At 40.3% G+C, this 21836-nt stretch overlaps 3 protein-coding genes across 4 annotated transcripts; 1 reads left to right on the plus strand and 2 right to left on the minus strand.

Annotated features, from left to right (window-relative positions):
* Nucleotides 1-530: 530 nt before the first annotated feature.
* LOC130694882 (uncharacterized) lies at nucleotides 531-4571 on the minus strand. The gene is made up of 3 exons (XM_057517992.2): nucleotides 3744-4571; nucleotides 1849-3080; nucleotides 531-1387 (listed from the first exon to the last, which is right to left on the minus strand). The coding sequence occupies exons 1-3, from the start codon at nucleotides 3793-3795 to the stop codon at nucleotides 1154-1156; spliced, it is 1518 nt and encodes a 505-aa protein (XP_057373975.1). The 5' UTR covers nucleotides 3796-4571; the 3' UTR covers nucleotides 531-1153.
* A 5469-nt stretch (nucleotides 4572-10040) lies between these two features.
* LOC130694695 (serine/threonine-protein kinase Tao-like) lies at nucleotides 10041-17881 on the plus strand. 2 transcript variants are annotated; one of them, XM_057517797.2, is made up of 16 exons: nucleotides 10041-10180; nucleotides 10739-10836; nucleotides 11008-11296; nucleotides 11368-11563; nucleotides 11631-11783; nucleotides 11880-12055; nucleotides 12125-12287; nucleotides 12356-12534; nucleotides 12687-12896; nucleotides 13000-13134; nucleotides 13200-13381; nucleotides 13452-14055; nucleotides 15105-15287; nucleotides 15453-15571; nucleotides 15653-15744; nucleotides 15807-17881. In XM_057517797.2, exons 2-16 carry the CDS (start codon nucleotides 10820-10822, stop codon nucleotides 15938-15940), a joined length of 2832 nt encoding a protein of 943 aa, XP_057373780.1. In that variant the 5' UTR covers nucleotides 10041-10180; nucleotides 10739-10819; the 3' UTR covers nucleotides 15941-17881. The 2 variants fall into 2 exon arrangements, with proteins under 2 accessions (XP_057373780.1, XP_059353502.1); XM_059497519.1 differs by lacking the exons at nucleotides 10041-10180; nucleotides 10739-10836 and having other exon boundaries at nucleotides 10982-11296.
* A 1585-nt stretch (nucleotides 17882-19466) lies between these two features.
* LOC130696128 (uncharacterized) lies at nucleotides 19467-21622 on the minus strand. The gene has a single exon (XM_057519199.2). The coding sequence runs from the start codon at nucleotides 21576-21578 to the stop codon at nucleotides 19467-19469; it is 2112 nt and encodes a 703-aa protein (XP_057375182.2). The 5' UTR covers nucleotides 21579-21622.
* Between the last annotated feature and the right edge of the window lie 214 nt (nucleotides 21623-21836).

Genomic DNA, 21836 nt, shown 5'->3' on the forward strand with positions numbered 1-21836 from the left:
CTCTACGTTTTTGTGAATCTATGATACAACTGGGAAAACCTTTTTTGGCTGTCCATCAGTTACATTTAAACGAATCAAAGCCCACCTGGACCGCCAACCATTCAATTTCATATTACTCAAAGACCATTACCCCTAACATCTATTGACGACAGGTAACAGGTGACGGTAAGAGCTCAAGCCCACAAAGCTCTTCAGATGTCCGTATGATAAAGAAATTCAACGGATGAGGCACCGCTGCCGCAAAGTCCAATGAAAATAGGTCGTCACAATCGCATCTGATGATTTCCTTACTGAGGGTTGGCTGTGGCTTCTGCCATGCTAAGAACACACGTTTTCAACCTGTACACATATCGAAGCCATTTCTCCTATTTATGCCTTTCAATTTTCGTTTTTTTTTTCTCAAGAAGCTTGAAAAACAATAATTGTCAACATTAATTCAACATTAATTTTTTAAATAACACAATTGGAATATTTGTATTCGAAACGTGACTTACAGTAAAAAAACAATCACATTCCGATATTCATAACATCCATGCGTGAGGCAAAAGGGACAGTGATTTGCTTCAAATATAACATTTTCGTGCTACATCATGAACGAAATTGTTGCGAGTACTTAGAAGATATTTATATTATAATAATTAGATTCCTGAAATACAATAACAGAAACAAATTATCCCATTTTACAGAGAGGATAAATAATAACTAGGTCTTTATTCAAAATGGTTATATTTGCTTGTTGGATTCTAGCGGCCTATTTTAACTACTCAAGCACTGTTACAATTGAACTTTTTGAGATGCTTTTTTTTTCACGTCTTACATCGTATTCAATATTACACAATCCCATAAGCAAAAAAAATTTTGTATCCGAAATTATTAACTACCAAATTACATATCTCTTGTATGCCAAATTCGGCCCCTTTTTTCCGGAGAAATTAAGTTAATAAAATAATTATCGAGCCGGTCAACTCTTCCAATTTTCCCACCCTCACTACTCTCTAGTCTAAAATTGTGGGCGGCAAGTAGCATCTAGCAGTATTATGTAGTAGCATTGAATTATTTTTTTATCTTTGGAAGCGACGAGTTTACAGCCACTAATAAAACTGTTTGTCGCTACTTACAACGTATTTACAAATCTCTAGCTACTTTAAAACAATCATGTGTTATTAGCAATATCTTGGTGGTCTTGCGAAGTCGGCGGTGATTCAACTCTAGTCGGCTCTGCGTGACAGTGGACGCAATGAAGGCATATAGCGCAGTGGCCTATCTTTTTTGCCAGTACAGATCTGAGCTTCAGTGCTGGGCCGAGTTTCATGTTCATGCTTGTAATTAGGTGTTCTTCGGTTAACAAGGGAAGAATACTACCATCGATTGATTGGTCTTCAAATTCCTAAAAACAGAAATTCGAAAAAGTTAACACATTTTTTTTTTCAAGTATTCTAAGTTTTTGTTATCAGTTTTATGAGCAGAATGGAGATAATGGTGAAATGGTATCTTGTGTGCATGGATTAGAAGATAAGAGAAACTGCTTGCGTTCGTTTGATATTGACACGTTGTTTAATGCAAACATAAATAATAATGTTGCAGTATTTTTCCTCAATTGAAAAAAAATTTCATTTGTTGTCAATCTGTTTTTCGATTTTAATGCCAGATCTCAAATTTAAAAAAATCATGGCACGCGACCTCCGCCGTTCTGTTTTTTAAATTTTTTCGCATTTATCACCATGCGATTTTTCTTCTATGTGATCATCGAGATCATAGGAAATGTAGAGCGCATAAACCGGATAAAGCATCCAAAAGATGGGCAAACCAGTACTCAATAATCTAAAGCATCGAAAATCATGTGCTAACCTGGGCGTATTCACAGCAGAGATCGATGCTTTTGATGAAATCCACCACGTGACTGATTGACCACTCACGGACTTCTGCTGCGGTCGCGTTACAAGAATGGGCGGAACAGCCCAAGCTACGGTTTGAGGGAAGTTGTGCTACTGCTATTTTGTTCTGAATGGGTACTTTTTTTTCTCCGTAAGCATTAATGGTGTCTGATGCGAAGCGTGATGATGGTGACTTCCTGCCAATAGAAGAGAACTGTCTCCCGGGAACGTTATTCAAGTCCATAGCAGGCGACCTAGATGAAGAACGTTGGGACAATTGACTACGGCTCAGTGATTCGAGTTGTGAATCCCTGTTTGGCCGCTTGGCCATAGAAGCGCTGAGATCCAATGGAATGTGAGACGCCACTGCAACCGTTTCAGCTGGCCGTTTCAACGAGGCTATGCCAGTTCGTGTTGCCGTGTCGCCAACGTATGGATCTATACGCGGCGAACCACGAGCAGCAGCCGAACGGACAATGCTGAGCAGCGCTTGAGTTGAACTCATGTCCATGGCAGGGCCCGAATGGAAGCCAGGTGGCAGTGCTTGACGAATATTGTTGTCTTGACCCAATCCATATAAAGGCAGCATTGGAATTGCAGGAAATTCTTTCCTTTCTTTCTTGCCGGGTTCTCCCACTGCAGATGTCATTTCGTAGTGTTTACTAGCAGCAAGCGCATGAGACGTGAACGTACTCAACGGAAGGTTAAAGAGGGAGAAGGGAGCTGACTGTAAGGATGCTTCGCCTGGAATCAAGTCCTTATACGATGCACGCGAATCTAATAGCGAAATGAAACTGTTGGTTTCCTGCGATCGGTAGTCATTGGGATTTGAATTGTTGTATTTCGCTGCCAAACTGCGCATGAAATCGCTGCAGTTCCGCGACATTTCCAGTCCTTTCGACATGGATTTATTGTTGGGTGCGTTGTAGTTGGGCGGGCTGAATCGTTCCACTGTGGAGTAACACGAGTCACTTGCCGTTTCTCCAGCTGGCGGTGTAGCGGGTCGAAAGGAGCCAGAAATGGGACTGTATGGTGAAACGGTTGGCGAAGAACCTGTTCCAGCCTCTGCGCCGGGACTGCAACGTTCGTGTTTTACACTGACAGACGAACCATTCTTGCGTACAATTTTCTTCCGGCGAGCTTTGTTTGGCAACGGAGCTTTAACGCCCGTGTCAGGAATGCCATTTTCTTTCTTCGGTCGACTATCTGAAACAAGAAGAGAGACGTTATTGGACGCCGGAATGAGATGAGTCTTTCCTACAGTTGATATTAATGCATGTAATCGCAAGGCAGCTGAACAACAGAAGAGAGTAAAGAGTACATCAAAGTAGGCCAACTATCGAAATGTATTACAAGAAGAACCCCTGTTTCCGTAATAAAAAAAAAATGTACATTCTTTGACCGAGTTCTGGTTTGACCGTCTAGTCCTAAGATAAACACAGTCCAAGGCAATCAGAGTTGGTTGATCACTGAAACATGAACATTTTTAAGTTTGTGGGTGTATCATAAATATCTTCCACGGATTTTTTTATTACTCTGCTGATCTTTTATCCGGCATTATCCACTAGCATATTACGCGGAGAAAATTTTAAAAAAGCGGAAGGAATCAATGTGGCGGGAACTGACAAAGGACTTGCGGCGTGGTGGTCAAATTTGTATAGAAACAATAAGCAATGTCCGGTGGCAGCACGACCGAATTGCTTCATTTTTTTTTAAATTACGACATTCAAGACGCACAGAACGTCACAAATTTTGCTTTAAGATTGAACTGTCAAGTTCAGCGGTACAAACTGGCAGTTGAAAATGTAAGCCGTGTCAAATTTGACGAACAAAACATAAAAAAATTAAATTAAATAGGTAGGAACTTACTGTAACACCATTTCGGCCATACGACAGGGCTGTCAGTTTCCAGATTCGCCATTTTTCTATGGAACCTTGAGGTAATTCACGGTAGTAGCCCCTCACGAAGTGATGCCGTAATGATTCGGTGAGATTCTTTCAAATTTGTGTTTGTTTTCAAATTCGATTTTCGAATTTCCGAAAATGATGACTTTGAATAAGTACACAAGCTGGCAACAAACCAGAAAACAGAGTAGCTCTCAAGGGAGATTCTCGTACTTCGTCAAGGTCTAAAAGCACTGTCCAGTTTCCCTCGGCTTGATGAGTTCAATTCCTTTTTTTTTTAATCCTTTCCCTTCAAGCAAAGCTTCCTCGACATGAAAAAACTCGCTACGTTTACAGAACGCAAAGCGACGCACCGGTGGGTTTGCTTTATGCAACTTGACTGACCAAGCGATAAGTCGTGACTGTAGTCGGCCAAGCAGGGAATATTTTTCTTACTTCTTCCTTCAGGCTGTAGCAGGTGCGGTTCAACGCCAGTTCTACTGGCCAGACTGACATGCTCTGAAAGGCACCACGAAAGAAAAAAAAAATACACCGATTGTATCAGCAGCTGACCATATGGCTTGGATATGACGGCTATTAACACAGCTTCTTTGATCGCAGCTAACGACGCGATTGCGAGCCTGGTATCAAGGACAAAAATCTAGCTGCGTTCGATGCTGAGGAAGAAAACGAATAGGAAAACCATCAGACTGTGGGATGCAGCAAACGGACGGTGGGAGTGAGGTCGCCAAGGAAGTGCTCTTTCCGTTTTAGACTTTAACTTTTTACCACGAGAGAAATAACACCTTACCTGTAAGGTGGTTGGCGAGCAACTACATTCAGCAAGATTCCGATATCAAGAAACAACCCCCAGCTACTTACGGCTTAAACAATGACGGAGCCCACTGTTCCCTTCAGGCAATTCAGACTTATTCCTGCCATATGGAGGAGCAGGCGGCAATCTAGTGATCTACTGACAAGTATGCGTGATCTTTCGTTCGCATGAAACAGCGAGTGTGTTATAGTTTAACTCAAATAGACTTGAGAAAGCATTTTTTCTTTTTTTTTTTTTTTTTTATTGTCGTTCATTTGCAACTCATTACCTACTATTAAATGCTGTAGCTCTTTGGTCAGTTCGCTCTTTTAAAAATGCCTCAATTTTTTCTTTGGATGTCAAGTTAGGCCTACATACCAGTGCGGCAGACAATGCGCGATGCTATTACTTCTGTTCCCAATCGCAGGCCCATCAGGTTGAAAGCCCTGCGACAGGACGACAATAACATGAAAGCGGACAACCAATTTTTTTTTTTTTTTTACTTCTGCACAAGGATTACTTCTGAAGTGAAAACGGCCCCACGCGAAATGGCTTTTAATGCAGAGATGGATCAAATAGTTCATAGTTTTTTAAAACCAGAAGAATAGCTTCAGTGTTTATTCACGCCAAGGTTTTGTTTTTTTCCCTATTGTGGAAAACAGGAAGCAGGCTGACAAAGGCGCAAGTCACACAAGTTATTCGCCGGTGTTGGTCATCAGCGTCGGTTTTGTATTATTATGTGCAGTACGTCAGGGAAGTTCTGTTGAAACCACAAACTTTTTACTATTTTTCTAAGGTACAAATATACCCAAATGATTGGTTCTTGAAGCCTCCATGGGTCGCACTTAGGTGCTACCGTCCCATTTCCTCTGGCTACTTCACTTGTAGAGGGCAGAAAACTCGACAGGAAACGGAAACGGGAGTCAACTTCTTACACAGTAGTATGTGAAATATTCGGTTTGCCTCCTTTCGTTTTCCACCTATACCATTTTTATTTTCGTTTTAGGGCAAATATGTCGGGCCGACGCTATTCTATGCACAAGGCACACACACACACACAACACACTACAGCCTGTGGTGGGAAGATAGAGACCGTAGACGTCGGTCGGAAGTGGAAATGTCAACCTCTCTATTTAACCTCTCTTCCTGTCTGTGTGGTGCATCAGCTCACACCCGCGCAATAGCCCACAGGTAGACCCATAACACGCGTATAATTTCTTTTCTACAACAAAAAAAACTAAGAATCAATGGAAGGCAGTTGAAAAACGATTGGTTTCATACTCGTAAAATTCTGTTGAATCGCCATTCAATCAAATACGTGAATATGCAAATTCATGTCTGTATATTTACACAATGGGCTCGTTTCTAATCTAGCACAAAGTCCATTTTCTAATGGAAAAAGAATTTTATCGCCGAACCTTGTAAATGAGAACGAAACAATTGTGGAATCGATGATGTAATTCCATCGTTCGATCGAACGCTTGGTAGAACTTTGAGACAGTCTGCTGTATGGCACGGCATTTGAATGGTTCGAAAGTTCCCATCAAAAGCGAAAGAAAAATGGTAAAATGGTCCGATGGTTTGGTCGTGTGATATCCTTAGTGACCATTCGCACACTTAATGGTCGTGGAAGTTGTTGTTCAGAATGAAAGCGGCGACTCGACAAGAAATGGGAAGAAACAAAATGGGAACAATATAGAGAAAACATTCTTGTTCATAAAGGCAAATTTATTGAAAACTGGAATGTAAAAATGAAAAAAAAAGACACACATATATATGTATATAAAAGGAAGGAGGAAAAAAGAAGAGCAGTGACCTATTTGGGAAAAGGGAAACGACGATTGTAACTTCACAAGAAAAGCAGCGGAAGTGGCCGAGCACTCCAAACAGCTGGGACTAACCGCCTAATCAGCCGGCCATTCTATCATTTCAACTGGGAACAGCCTTGAGTAGCGTAGCCAACCAACTAGCGCTATCTCACCTGTATACGCTTAATCTCTTTTCCAGCAACGTGTTCCATTCAGCTTTGCGTCACCCTTTTACCTGTCCACGTATCGGAGCCATTTCTCTCTCTCTCTCTCTCTCTCTCAATTCTCGCTTTTCTCTCTAACTTAAATTAAGGGGTATTTCCTCTTTAGCCGACAGTGGTCGAAGGACGGTGAGAGGATGCAGTCACAACCTGTAAGAAAAGCTGCATGAAAAGAAAATTTTCGGTGGGAAGAGAGAGGGGGGTGTGAGAAATGCAAGGTACTATGTCCAATAACTATGGGGGAAAAAGGAAGTTGGTCGACCGAACCTCGTTCACGACCCTTCATAATCGTACATTTTCTGTAACGATTGGCTTCCGTTTTCCATGCCCTAGGTAGGCGGCGCACCAACGCTCCAACGGAAACGATCCGCCATTTTGTCTCATGAACCAGTTGCGGCAGTATCCTCTCTCTTGGAAATTCGACCTGCAATCTCGGTTCAGGCAAGCAGTCCGCCTTCATTTTTGTTAAAACAATTGCGTATAGTATTTGTGTTTCTTTGCCAATGAATGCCAGCTACGTTCTAGGCGTTTACCTATCAAATCCTCTTCAAGATATTCTGGTTCTCTGCGCGTCAAAAATTAAGCAGATTCGGGCGAGGTTAACAATAATAAGCCATAACAATGCATATGCCTGCACGTCACTCTCTGTAATATTTAATTAAAAAACAAAATGTTGTCAACAATAAGGCTTTAATTCAAAAATTTTAAAAGGAAATTGCCCGTGATAGGCGATTCGTTTTAAATAAACCGAACCATCTCTAGGATTATAGCCATTCGTTTAGTACTATTCCTTTATTATTACTTGTTTCTTTTTTGTTTCAAATCGCATGCATGGCAAAGTCCCAGTTAGTCACTACTGTACTTGGAAACTTGCACTGCTGGTCCCGTTTTTGCAGCACTACCCCTATACTAGCCTACTCACTTATGAGACTATGGCGATCCAGCTGATGGTCATTTTCAGTCGGAGGATTGTTGTCTGTGTGCTTTTCCGTGAAACACAAGAATTTATATACCTGTAGAAAGTCTACTAAAAAAAAAAAAAAAATATTACTCCCTTAGCCGTGTAAAACCACTGATAATCCGAACTCAGAATTATTTTTGAATGTACTAATGTTGTATCTAGGGCCCATTATAAGACCTGTTGCGAAATTTTAAACGACTGCTATCGGTAGCTATACCAAAAACCGGCAAATAATTCATTAGCAGCTACTAACGCCCTAACTATACGGAATGCGACATTTCTTTCGGTATAAAATAATATTAGCTCGAAATAATTTTGGCGATTCAGAGTGTCAAATGATTACAAAACTTTCTCGGGGAATTTGAAAAACTGATGATTATGAAGGATCAAAGGAAGATACGTGTTCAATTTGTAGTTTTCGTCTTGTTTTGCAACCACATAGGTTAGTACTAAATCATCTAGTCATTTCAAAGCCCCGCCTGCTACCCCAGTAACTATATGACCGTAAATAAAACGTTATTGAACTAGGTAGTAGATAAGCCTAGTTGATAGTCATTGCCACCATGCGTCGTTTAGTTGGCAACGTGTAATTAATTAACCATCTTTATCAATGTGAATTAGTCGATATCAATAATACTGAAGTATTGTTTAATCCAATCTATGAAAACTAGTGGGGATCAACATGTAGCCTAGAAACCGAATAATGTCCATGGCATCTAATTTACTTGAATAGAAACTGTTGGACACTTACCGGTAAGTTCAAAATTTATGCTTAACATTTTGCTAAAATCTTACAAATTTTGAGTAAGATTCAAACTCAAAACAATAATCCTACAGCGGTTGTGGCATCCCCTTAAATTTTCTGTCTTCACCTAACCCAATTCTAAAATCTGTGAATCCATGAAAACAAACTGAATAGCTTCAAAAATTGGCTTCAGATTATTTGTGACCACAGCAAATGATCTGTGATTATAAACACAAATAAACAGAAAACATCAAAATAATATTGTAATAACTGGTAAACACTTTTCAAGCAGCCAATTTAGCCAAACTTTATGTTATATTTTTTCCTGGTGCTGTTTTTTAGATTCTGGACAAAACAAACTAGTTGGAATTGGATATAGGATATTGTAAAGAGATGGATTGGAATAGTATATTTAAACAGTGTCTTTTTATCTTGGACAAATTGAGTATTGAAAAATAAAATTAACAACCACACTGCACTCAACCAGAACAATTTTACAGAAGAATGGCAATCGCAGTAGTTATACGCATTATAAATTGATAACTTGACTACGTGGAAGTTATCTCCACGCTAGAAAAATGCGATGGAATTAGATGCTTTAAGTTCCAAAGGGGTTCCAATGATGTGACAGCTTGAAAGACTAGGCTCTCTACTTATATTTAAAAAGGCAAATACCCTGCCAAGGAATTTCAAGCTCATAAAGTTTCCGCTTTTGGTAACTCAAATTGAATCAGAGTATTTCCAAAATACAGTGCTAACGACACAGGCCTACCCGCATTTTCGTTTGCTTGACTGCTATTTTTGGCTATTTCTCCCGGGTTGAAGCTGGCCAATGGAAAGTCTGTTCGCAGAGGAAGCCCACATATCAGACGCAAAAGCGGTAGATCAAAAAGCAGGATTTTCGTGCGTAATGCGCCACACGAAAATCGGCTTATGTCCTGATGAAAAAATGTTGTAACAAGATGTGCAGTAGTTCGTCATCACGTTGAACGCAACAGACAAGTTGCTTATGCAATTTGTTTTCATGCATAGCCTACTCGAAAAGTAAAGCCTGGAACTTTGAAGTTAAAAAGTAAAGGTCCTTTATAAACAAGAGGGTCTCTAACTGGGATGGATGTCAGCGCCACCAGACTTTAGTATTGGAACTACAAGGTACTACGACACTCTGCCTAGGTTGAAGGAGTCTAATTTAAGTAAAATTTCTCTTATGTCTGCGCTGTACTTAAGGGAAGCTATCTCTACATGATATGCCGTATTTCATGTCAGCTGTTTATAGTGATGGCAACTTTAACAGATAACAACGGACATGCTAACCAATACGGTAATATAAATGTTGACAGAATGAAGTTCGATACAGTTCATTACAATAAGGCTAGTGAATAGCGTTTTATTGTCTTCTCCCAACGCACTCTTATTTTATAAGTTTTTTAAGGCATTTTTCTTATTAACAGAGCTTCGCGTTTTAATAAAAAGTGCCAAAGTCGGCGGCAAAATTTCAATGCGTCAAGGTTGTTACTTTTACTGTCAGAAGGGGGCACTTGGTAAATACCATCGAGTAAAATGAAAAGAGCTAGGGGTTGCTTCACTGCTAAAGTGCGGAAAGGACAGTGAACGTTCAGGCTTTACCTATCGAGTAGGCCATGGTTTATGCAAGGAGAATCGGATTATAGGTACTTTACTACCAACTCTCCCATGATGTATATATTAACTACTATTTTGGGGCCTAGATGGTGTTGTATTCTCAGTGTGGCCCGCAGTTTCTAGTGGAAATTATTATAGATCCGCCATTCTTCGTGTTTTTCTAACCGGAATTACCGATCCTCGATTCTCCCTACCACTTTCTAACTCGACGTAATAGTTACCTTCTTTTTTGGTAAGTAAGTTGTATGGGTTTGCGCGTTCTTACCATCATCAACCAAATTGTTTGTTTACCTGTCTGAGGAACCCAAAGACGTGCTTGAATTGTTTTGAGGAGGGTCGCCATTTTTGCCTAGATTTGTGTTACTCGAAATTTTCTGGTGATATTAAATCGTTAGATCCTAGCCGATTCATTCGCAGCTTACACATCAATTTTTCTCCAATTTTTCAACTTTGGTCTTTGTTACGTCGTCGGAACAGTTGTGTTGCCACAGATTGAGTGACAAGCCTTTCAGGTGACTGACTTCAATACAAATCCCTGCCAGATGTATAATTCCCTTATTACCCAAAACAAAATCAAAGTCATATAACATTGTCATCATACAAGTGCCACCAATAGGAATTTTAACTATGAACTTAATTTCAGTCTATTGACAGTTTCTGTGTTTTCGTAATTCAGTGATAGACAGGAAAAATCTTTTTCTTTAGTTTCGTTAAATCATGACTGAGGGAGAGTGTTATGTGTGATGCCTGAACACTGTGTAAAGTGTCCTAAACGAATTTTCATCTACAGTGTGTCATGGGAACTGGAGTGATGCTGTGAACTTCAATGTATTCACCTTAATAGAGGCTGTGACTCATCATCAGCCGAACTATGCCTACTGTGCCAAGGTAATATTACGTAGCTTTTGCCATATATTATGCTTAGCCAAATTCTTGTGTATAAATAACATCTGCTTTCTGACCATTGTTTCATGACTCTTGAAATCCAATCACATCTCGTTCTAACACATTATTTTGCCAGTTCAGTTCAGTAATGTTTAGTACAAATACTCAATACAGGGCAGGCAGTTTAAAGGATCCAGAGGTAGCCGACCTCTTCGATCATGACGACCCGGACCGGATTTTTGAAGACCTTCGAGAAATTGGACATGGAAGTTTCGGTGCCGTGTACTACGCCCGTCATGCCTTCACCAAGGAGATTGTGGCCATTAAAAAAATGTCCTATATGGGGAAGCAATGCCATGAAAAGTGGCAGGATATCCTTAAAGAAATCCGTTTCCTTCGACAATTGCGCCACCCTAACACGATCGAATATAAGGGATGCTACCTCAGAGAACATACGGCATGGGTCAGTATTTTTAGTCAGAATAATCAAACATTAAAATCTCAATATACTAATGCTATTTTTCTTGTACACAGCTGGTCATGGAATACTGTCTTGGCTCAGCTTCCGATATAATCGAAGTACATAAACGGCCATTACGTGAAGAGGAGATTGCGGGCATATGTGACGGAGTTTTACGTGGTCTAGACTACCTACACACAATGAATCGAATTCATCGTGACGTTAAAGCTGGCAATATTCTCCTGACTGAAATTGGGACTGTTAAGCTAGGTAGCCAATTCATTGATTCCGAAAAGTATACCGTCGATGTAGATGTAATGAATGTTGGATTCCATAGCTGATTTCGGATCGGCAAGTTTACATTGTCCAGCCAATAGTTTTGTCGGAACTCCATATTGGATGGCGCCAGAAGTTATCCTTGCAATGGACGAAGGACAATACGATGGCAAAGTGGATGTCTGGTCATTGGGAATCACTTGCGTTGAATTAGGTACGTCTTTCCACATTTAATTTCATCATATTACTTTCAATAATTTTAGAGTCAAAATTTACCTTTTACAACATGAATTCTCGTTTCTGTTTTTAGCTGAGAGGAAACCTCCCTATTTCAATATGAACGCCATGAGTGCCCTGTATCATATAGCGCAGAATGATAGCCCTTCGCTAAATTCTTCGACTTGGTCGGAAGTGTTTCGTCACTTTGTAGATTCATGTTTACAAAAGAATCCATCTGATCGTCCCACTGCTGGTCGACTTCTACATGTTCGTATAGTTACCAATTGCCCAGAAATTTTGAACTGGTAATTAACCTTCTTCATTATTATACAATAGCATCAATTTATTACACGTCCAAGACCTGGGACTGTAATAATTGATTTGATACATCGCACTAAAGCTGCTGTTCGTGATCTGGACAATTTAAACTACCGTAAAATGAAGAAAATCTTGATGGTTGATTCTTGTGAAACGGAAAGCAATACTGGTGATGCAGAAGGTGGTCGATCGCGCATACTTCTCATCATCTTTGTAGATACGAATACTAACGAAATTTGCCTTCTTTAGGCGAAGAAGAACAAGGCGGTGATAGTAGTAAAAGTAATTCAATAACGTCCGAACAGAGTATTCAATCAACCGGCATCAGCGCTAGTTCACAAAGTAGCTCTACGAGCAGCATTCCGCCACGCGCAGCGGATCCGGAAAACAGCTCGATATATCCCATGTCGGTTCGAAATCGAACAAAGGTAAAGTTTTCGCTGCGAAAAATTTGTTTCTTGTCAATTTCATTAAAATTATTAATTTTGCAAGCATTCTTTTTGTCCAATGAGCTTCAATATTTATTTTGTTTGTATGTTTTTTTTTTTAATTTTGTGTGATTATTACCCCCAAAAAAAAGTCGCTGCACGCCAACAACTTGTCGGGTGGGAGCGACGGTCTATCACTTAGCACCAACGCAACCAACAGCCTGAATACCAATCACTTCGCTACCATTAGAACTACGTCGATCGTTTCTAAACAGCAAAAAGAGCACATGCAAGAAGAAATGCACGAGCAAATGTCTGGCTACAAACGCATGCGCCGAGAACACCAGAGTGCTCTGATCAAGGTAGTAAAGCAATATTTACTTTGTTTCATTTTATTTGATTTTTGTTATTTGTGTTAACTATGATTCGAACTCGCACCATTCATTTCCATTGTCTATTTAACAGCTGGAAGAGAGGTGTAGAGTAGAAATGGAGGGTCACAAGCAAATGTTGGACAAAGAATACGAAACGTTATTAACATCATTCCGCAAGGAACTGGAAAAGCTTCATGTGAAACATCAACAAGAACTCGAACGCAAGGTAGAAAATCACTTAAAGCTCTCTTGGTGTTACCACAATTAACTGTACATTTCCCCAACTTGAAGCTGAAGCAAAATTTATCCGGCGAGAAAAAGCTGACCAAAGAAATCAACGCGCGACATTTGCTCGAGCGGAAAAATTTTGAAATTCAAGTGCGTCGCGAATACAAGCAAACTAAAGAAAGGTGGAAGCAGGAACTCAGCAGCGATGAGAGCACAACCAAACGCCAACGAGATGCATCTCTACAGTATGATTGTTTTTGTAGAGAGAAAAATTAATGAAGCTCTTGTGTTCTAATCGACAATAATTGTCTCAAGGAATTACAAAGATTCATTGAAGGCAATCGAGGCACGTGAAGAAGAGCGTTTGACAAAAAGTCAGAAAGACTACTTGGAGTTAGAGGTTCGCAGGTTACGACGTGCTAAACTGTTGTCTTACCACCGACTGGAGCGAGAGCTTCTATGCGAGGAGCTAAACAGGAGGCAAGCACAGTTGGAAACGGCGCACGCTATGCTGCTTCGCCATCACGAGCTAACGCAAGAGCTCGAGTATCGACAGCAGCGAGCTGTTCACATGCTGAGAGAGGAGCAACTTCGGCGGCAACATCAGACCGAACTTTCAAACCAGCATGAATACACTCAGCGAGCTGAGCGCGAATTGCGAAAAAAACACGCAGTCGAGCTAAAACAACAACCTAAAAGTCTGAAGCAAAAAGAAATTTTAATCCGTAAACAGTTTCGTGAAACGGTAAAGATTCAGACACGTCAGTACAAGGCACTCAAAGCTCAAGTATTGGCATCAACGCCACGAGACCAGCAAAAAAGTGTCATTAAAAAACTCAAGGAAGATCAACGGCGTAAATTGGCTCTGCTTGGTGAACAATACGAACAAAGTATCGCTGAAATGCTTCAAAAACAGTCGGTATGTATGTCTCTCTGCTTTTGGTTTTTGGTTAATCTGCCATTTTGCCCAGTAGCCCCTATATGGCTTCAGAGCATTTGAGGAAGCATCAGTTAACTGTAAAAACGATAGGAAAACAAAAAAACCGTTTTTAAGAACTCATGTTAGACTTTTGCGATCGCAAATCGGTCCCAAGGTTTGCCAATCCCTTAGCCAATGTAGAATTATAAAAGCGTGTTTCAATAGAAAAGAAAGGGAGGTGATGGGTTAAGAGAATCAGTAGCAGCCCATGAAACTAGCGAAATTATTGCATTTTCAGCAACTTCTAGTGACGAGAAGGCACATGGTACTATCATAGCGCTTTTTCATTTTAGATTATACGCAGTCACCTTACAGTGAAATTTAGGTAATCTCTTTTTAATGGTACTCATTCCCACTAAGGAAAACTTGTCAAACAGCCAATGTGATGTCGCAACTAGTAAGTTGTATTAGAAAATTTGTTTGCGTCTTACAACAACGTAGACTAGATTTCCATTGGCTGCCAAAGCCCATCTCGCTGTCCATGTAAACTTACAGCAAGCGCTCATAACAATATATGTTGCCGCAATATTATCGCCCTTACATCGGCTTAATCAGAAATTTGCCCTTTTTCCAATGTCAAACCCATGTTGCATTGGCAGTGATATAGATACAGCATCTTTCTTTGTATGGTATTTTAGCTTTCTGTGGGAATAGGATGAATTTTCACTGAATAAAATAGAGAAATCTGGTAATGTTCTACTTTGAGGTATTAAAGCTCATTGTTGCCTAGTCCGATTTACCGGGTACTGTTTGGCCGCACGATTCGGACGCGGGCTAATTTCCATTCTTAGATCGGCCACATAGTTTAAGACAATCTTTCTTTGCTATCCGCAAATGAAATTCCATTTTACAGAATGTAACGTCTATTGTCTCAGGGAGACAAGGTAGATTTGCTTGTACAACTAATAAAAATCCTTACTGCAAATTGTACTTGCCAATTAAATGTTTCTCTCTAGATGCTAATCGTCCTTTGCTTTTGCATCATCTAGATACGCCTAGACGAATCGCAAGAAGTGGAAGCCCAAGTAATGCGGGACAAGTTGCAACGAGAGTTGGAAATTCTTATGGCTTACCAGTCAAAAAGTAAAATGACAGCAGAAGCACAGCGCAACAGAGAGCGAGCAGAGCTGGAGGAGAGGGTTTCAGTACGCCGAGCTCTTCTTGAACAGAAGGTAAGCACATTCATATAGAAAGAAAAAAAAAAAAATTTCCCCACGTCTTATGTGGACGAACAAAAATCTAATGCATCTGATTTCCCCTATCTCGTAGCAGTTTATTAGCTTTGAAACTGCTCCAGTTTAGTATGTTAATAATAATAATTTTCAAAATACCGCTAGATGGAAGAAGAAACGCGAGAATTCTTACGTGAACGCTCCGACCGGATCCGTCTGCTTCACGAAAATCAGGCCAAAGAATTAGAACGTTTTGACGACGAATCCGTGAGACTCGGCTTCAGGTTTTCACATTTTCTTTTCTTGTTTTTGGTCTTACGTTTACGACTCTTTTTTCTAATGTGAATGAAATGACTATTATGCAGTGCACTAGCCATTGCTGAACCTCCCCGCGAAACGTATGGAGATGAAGACTCTGACAGTATCACGGGAAGTACGCTTAGCCTGAATCGTCCAGGTAAACGCATTCGCTATTGCATTAATCGCCATTTGTTTCTAATCATTGATTTGAATTCAAAGCGGTACCGAACCACCACGGTACAAATCACTCAGCGGCAACCACCTCAGCATCGTCATCTCCATCACCATCTTCCTCGTTCACTCCGTCAGCCAATTCGGTTTCTTCCAACTTTGCCTACACCGGACGTCCATGAATTGTGTGGCAATCCACTTAGGTGTTACCCGACCTCTCACCCTTGTATAGTATTTACTTTCAGCACCTCCGCACGCCATCATAGAAGTGGCATAGGAATGATGGTCGAATCGATCCCCAGCATTAAAAGCAGGACACGAGCATGCACGCTTGCCTCCCAACAGATTGATTGATATATAGCCAATAGGTTATGGAGAGGTGAAAGGAGGTGGTGGGCAATTAGTCAACACCCTCTTCCGAATCCATCTCGGGTGAACCTGCTTTTTTTTTATTTGTAATTATCCGTATGTTCAACAGGCCATAAATCCGCATGATCCTTGAAAAACAAGACAAAGAAATAGTAACCACAATTACAAAGAAAATGTATAAAAAGACAAAAAAAAAAAAGAACAAACAAAAAGGAAAAGAAATTTAAGAAGAAAAAAACAGAAGTATATACATCAGAAGATAGACTGCTATCCATCTTGACAGTAGACCCCCATTCTCTTTCGGTTTCATCGTCCGAGACTAGTATGGTCAGGCCGATATGGTAAAGCCTCTCCAATTAGCTTATGCATCATTGCTTTTCCACCTGAAAACTTTTTGTTGCCCTAAGGCAAAATCTGTTGAGGCCCTGGATTTTTTTTTTCTTTTTCACTCCCTTTTTCATTGGGGAGGATTCATGCAAGTGGGTATGCTAGACATTAATTTGACTCGTGGTACATATCACATTCGAACTTCACCCGTACTGTTCACGAATCTAATGACACGTTTCCCTGCTTTGTAGCAATTTGCCTGTAAAAACTTTGTTTTGGAAGTCCAGTAGCAAAAAAGCGTCGCGACCTATGACTAGTTGGCCACGAGTCCTGCTACTGCAACAAACAACAAAAGAAGGCGGTCTCGTGCATATTAGATCAAAAGTGATGTTTCTTTCTACCCTAATCGTATTGCATTTGATTATCGCATAGTTGACTTCGTCATAAACATGCCAATACTTTACCTTTTCCTTTTCGTTGAAATCCGAAACATCCAAATTACATAGGACGATTGAATTTAGCATCTTTGAATTTCTCCCTGTTATTCAGGGTACTCCCAAACAGCCAGAGCTAACTATTAGTCATCCGTTGATGCTTAAGTTAACTTGATCCATTTCTCTAATTCATTTTGCTTTTTTTCTAACTATAGCAATTAATTTGTCCAGTTGATAGAATGCGTGATTCCGTGTATATATATCTTGTCGGCGAACAAAAGAAAGTTTCGGACACGTTACACGCTTGCAACTGGGGAAAATATTGGGATGAAAGTGGCCTAGCAAAAGAAAAAGAAAATCTCGATCTGTGAGCACGTTTTACATCAAAATGAGCGAATTGTATTTCAACAAAGGGAAAATCTTAAAACATCTCCAACGCCCTTTGTGGAAAAGTTCTTCCTTATGCCAACGTTTTCCCACGACTGTGTAATAACCACCTCGCCCCTAGCAATTGCTCTTCAGTGCTTTTCGTTTAAAAAGTTGCCTACTTCTTCGACGTCTTTGATGACTTTGAATATCGGCTCACATAACGTGCAAATTGTTCACCTCAAAAATAGGGTCAAGAGGCGACAAGAGTGTAGAATTTCTCGTCAATGAAATATTTGGACAATTGTATGAGTTTTCCCTTTTCCGACGTATTCCGTGTATTTTTTTTTCTTTCTTTTTTATTATCATTATTTTCGTTCTATGCCCGACTCCTTATCTCTGCCACGATTTCTCTCCTGGAATTGTTCCACTTTTAGATTTGTTTTTTTCTTTATTTTAATCCTTTGCCAGAGGAGGGCGGAGCTATTTTTGGGTTATCTCTCCCGACCTATAGGGCATCCAATACCTAAGTTCTACATAGACCCTCTTGATCCTGTCTGTTACAACAAACGCAAAGGATGAGTGTTACCGGAACATATTCGAATACAATACACTCGTCAAATTTTATTTGGAAGCTTTTCGTTTAGTGCGTCAGAGTGCAAATCAAATAAGATTTACATGTCTGGAATGGTCGGCAGAAAGTAATGGGTAATAACACGTCATATGGCTCTCATTTTTCAATGGCGTTGTTTGTTTGAAAATATTATATTGGTTGGCGATCCAACTGTAATGTTGTCATAATAATTTTTACTGTTTTTTTTTAGCAGAAGTGTATTAATATGAACACGATATATGCATGTATATGTAAATGATGATATGCAACATGTGATTTTGCATATCATGCCCTATGCAGAATCACTCTAATTTTCAATTAAAAACTGCAAATTTTTACTTCAAGAAAATTTCCGCTTCCCCTTTTTAATCTTCATTGCTTTTGCTGAGTTTTAATTCGCTTGACCGCCAATCCGATTTTTGTTCGAGAGAAGAATGTTAAAATTCTAGAGCTCAAATCGGATTTCAAAATAGTGCATCTGTATCGTTAATCGTAATCAGCTTCAGCACTTTACTTGGTGCACTGACCTGGTGGGTAAAAATATGCTGCTAACGGTGTTCCAGTAATGTAGTTTGTTATGATGATTCTTCTCGCACGTCCCAACCCTTGCAGCATTGTATCTCGTATCCAATCCCTAACCCGTCGTTATTGTAGAGATGTTACTAAGATCACTATTTTTTTACCTTTGCAGTTTTGGCACCTCTGCAATCCTTATTGCTTTACCTATACACCTACCCCTCCTATCCCGAACGAATCTGTTCTCCCCTCTGACGCTCTTCCCTTATATCTCTATCACTACTAAACATATACAGCGCCAGTTAACAGTTAGCAAGTCAACGTGGTCAGTGCATCTCTTTATTCTACGCTCTCCCATTTGATCGGTTCCTTTTATTAATCAATTAACGTTAGTGATTACAATTGGATACAATTGTTCTCTAGCTTCGCCTCATCAGTCTTCGTCTTGGCTCGGAACAATCCTTGAAACCATTATTTTTTCATTGTGTTGAACATGATATTGTTTGATGTAACCGATTTAAATGATTAATTTTACCACATATTCATTTTTAAATTTTTTTATTATACCGAATCGTTTTCCCAGCTAATGTCTCCAGGCATCCATTCCTGCCTTTATTTCAATCCTAATCAAAATTAACCCTGTTCTGACAGACTACCCGCATTCTTCCAAAGACAAAACAACCTCCGCAACACTCTCCCCTACATAAACAAGACGATAGAATCACCAAAGCTGCGTTTTGTGCAGATTGATACTCTAATCGTCTCGGTTTGTCCCCCATAACGTGAAAAATGTAGGGAGTAGAGAAGACGACGGCGGTAAAACGCAAGTTATACCGCTTCATTCCACTGCCATACATTTTTAATGGTTACAGAGAACACTAGTTGAAGAGAGAGCATCACTATGGATGCCTTGCTTTTTGGAAAACGGTACGTCTGAACGGAGCAATTTGATTATTTCTGAAATTTGAAACAAGAATGTAGCCAGGATTGCATTAGCCAGGAACAAAGCAAAATCATTCAATGAGAAAAGAGTCGGATTTTTTTGGAAAAAAAAAGATATTATTTTGGAGTCACATTTTCATCCTACTTTCGCAGGTCTTGACGCTTTTTAAGAAGATTTTGGGCCCTTTCTTTGAGATTATTAGCTTTTTGACTCAATGACTTTTCAGCATTTTGCATCAGCTTAATAACAGCGTTGTTTTGCGAGACTTTAGGCTTACGAAATTCACTCTTCTTTAGCCATCGTTTGAACTTAGACTCTTTCTTCTTCTTGGTAATATCCGTGTCCTTTTGTGTGATGTCCGTACTGCCCATCTCGTCAATCTTCTCTGCTCCAACGATGCTACCGCCTTCCGTTGCGCCTTCCCGTAAAGCAGTGAGGGCCTCAGAGAGCGCGTCCGCTTGCTCTTCAGCCGCCTGTATTGCTGTACGGTTGGCCTGGATTACAGCCTCGTTCTTTTCTGTAGCTAGCCGGTATTGCATCATCAGATCTTGTATAGTTCTTTGAGCCTCTTCTTCCGCCTGTTGCATCACTGCAATCGTCGTCGTAAAGTTCTGGTTTTCAGCCTCAAGAACTTGTAGTTTTGTTTGTAATTCCTGCATTTCTGCACATGGTTGGTGGCTAACATCGACATCGGATTCCGATTGGGATGATGGGCGTCGAGCAGAACTTTCTGGGATGCTTAAATCTGTCTGCGTTTCCAGTAGTCCGTTGGTTCTGACTAAGTCTGGTGTATGTTGGTCAAAAAGGGAGGCAGCTTTGCAGCTGTTCATCATCCTCTCGCTTTCTGTGCGCAGACCTTCAAGCTCTTTACGGAGTTCGATGGTCTCGTGTTCTTTCGCAGCGGTCGTTTCACGCAAATTGTTCAGGACCTTATTAGCTATCTCAAGGTCAGTCTTTACCAGGCTATTTTTCTCTAACAATCGGTGATTTTCTGTCTGTAGCCGACCTAATTTCTTCTTTAAGTCTTCGTTGCTTTCGGTCAGTTTTAGCTCGCTTGATCGCCAATCAGATTTTCGTTTACGAACGGAGGCGTTCAGCCTTTCCATGTCGATTTTGATTTCTTCGTTTTGTTTGCCTAGTTGATCACAGAGCGTTTTGACTTCTGCAAGCTCATGGCGTAGTTCGTCATCCGCAAGTGTCTTCTCATGCATGATCTTACTGGCTAACTCTAAATCAGATTTTAGCGAAGCTATAGTTGAGAGGTGTTCTTCAACCAAAGATCTCTCTTGATCTGCAGCTCGTTCGGCCGCTTGCTTTGCATCCAGGATCTTGCGATTTTTTGAATACAAAGAATTCAGCCTTGTTTTCAAATTCTCCTTGTCATCCATCAGCTTTAACTCCGTTTCCCGCAAAGAAGCAACCTGTTGTTTAAGACTTTCATTTTCCTCGCGGACGGAAGATTCTTCTTGTTGCTTACTTTTCAAATCGTATAACTCGGCCTTCACCTCATCCAGATGATATAGTTTTATGCTGAGTGTTTCGATCGCTAAATCTAGAGTTGATTTGAGCGATCGGTTATCGTCAGTGAGGCGCTTAAGTTCGGCGGTTTTTAAGTCAAGATCGTTCTGGTATTCTCCTTGCAAAGCCACCAGTTTCGTCGTTAAATCTACATTCTCCTTAATTAGGTCAAATTTAACTGATTCACAATCCGATTGCCATTTCATGGCAGTCGCGCGCAAAGATAATCGATTCTCTGTTGCTCTATTATTGACAAGAGGTGAACATTTCAATGTGCTATGATCACTTTGTTGCGCATCAGGTTGTTGGTTTCGTTGCTGGTAAATACCAACTGGCGTGCTTTGGAGAACCTCATTAGTGGTTTGCAGGTTAGAATCAAGAATTTGCGTTTCAGTTTGTTCAAATAGTGAAAGCTTACAAAGAAGGTTCTTATTTTCGCTCTCCGCGGCCTCTAAGCTTCTTTGCAGGTCACTAATCTCATTCTGAAGCTGTGTTTCGATGAGTTGACGTTGCTGTTCCTGCTCAAATACACTAGTCCGCATTGAAGCTACTTCTTGTTTGAGTTCTTCATTTTCGTACTGCATCTCCTCCAGGCTCGTTACGATGAAACTTAATTGTTGAAATTTTTGCTGGAAATTGAAAATCTCTTTACGCATTTCTCCGTGTTCTTCTTCGAGCATTTCAACATAGTTTTCGATTCCGTTATCGGTCGCCATGGAATGATGGAGTTTCATGTTTTCAGGATTGTTACATGAAGGAGGACAATCTGAAACAGGTTGGCTTTCTGGTTGAGAGACTATGGATATTTCCTGGTTGTGTCCGGGTAACCCTTCTCGTTCTGGTACTTGGGTTATTGTGGTTACACATCCCGATTCGTTTTCTGGTGTGTGATCTAGGTAGCATTGGTTGATCCCGCAATACATGAAAGCATGCAACATCCAAAAAAGAAATCCGACAACTCCAGCAATTACGTCGCACATTTTTGAATTAGT

This window comes from Daphnia carinata, chromosome 1 (assembly GCF_022539665.2).
Source record: "Daphnia carinata strain CSIRO-1 chromosome 1, CSIRO_AGI_Dcar_HiC_V3, whole genome shotgun sequence".
In the NCBI taxonomy this organism is placed as follows: domain Eukaryota; kingdom Metazoa; phylum Arthropoda; class Branchiopoda; order Diplostraca; family Daphniidae; genus Daphnia; species Daphnia carinata.

Excerpts from the sequence above, each read along its gene's own strand:
- LOC130696128 (XM_057519199.2), bottom strand. The coding sequence starts at position 21,578 with ATGAAACTCCATCATTCCATGGCGACCGATAACGGAATCGAAAACTAT.
- LOC130694695 (XM_059497519.1), top strand. The coding sequence starts at position 10,982 with ATGTTTAGTACAAATACTCAATACAGGGCAGGCAGTTTAAAGGATCCA. Across the intron at positions 11,564-11,630 it reads AATTGGGACTGTTAAGCTAG|CTGATTTCGGATCGGCAAGT; the intron begins GTAGCCAATTCA and ends TGGATTCCATAG. Across the intron at positions 15,745-15,806 it reads GCTTAGCCTGAATCGTCCAG|CGGTACCGAACCACCACGGT; the intron begins GTAAACGCATTC and ends TTGAATTCAAAG.
- LOC130694882 (XM_057517992.2), bottom strand. The coding sequence starts at position 3,795 with ATGGCGAATCTGGAAACTGACAGCCCTGTCGTATGGCCGAAATGGTGT. Across the intron at positions 3,081-3,743 it reads ATGGCCGAAATGGTGTTACA|ATAGTCGACCGAAGAAAGAA; the intron begins GTAAGTTCCTAC and ends TTCTTGTTTCAG. Across the intron at positions 1,388-1,848 it reads TCTGCTGTGAATACGCCCAG|GAATTTGAAGACCAATCAAT; the intron begins GTTAGCACATGA and ends TTCTGTTTTTAG.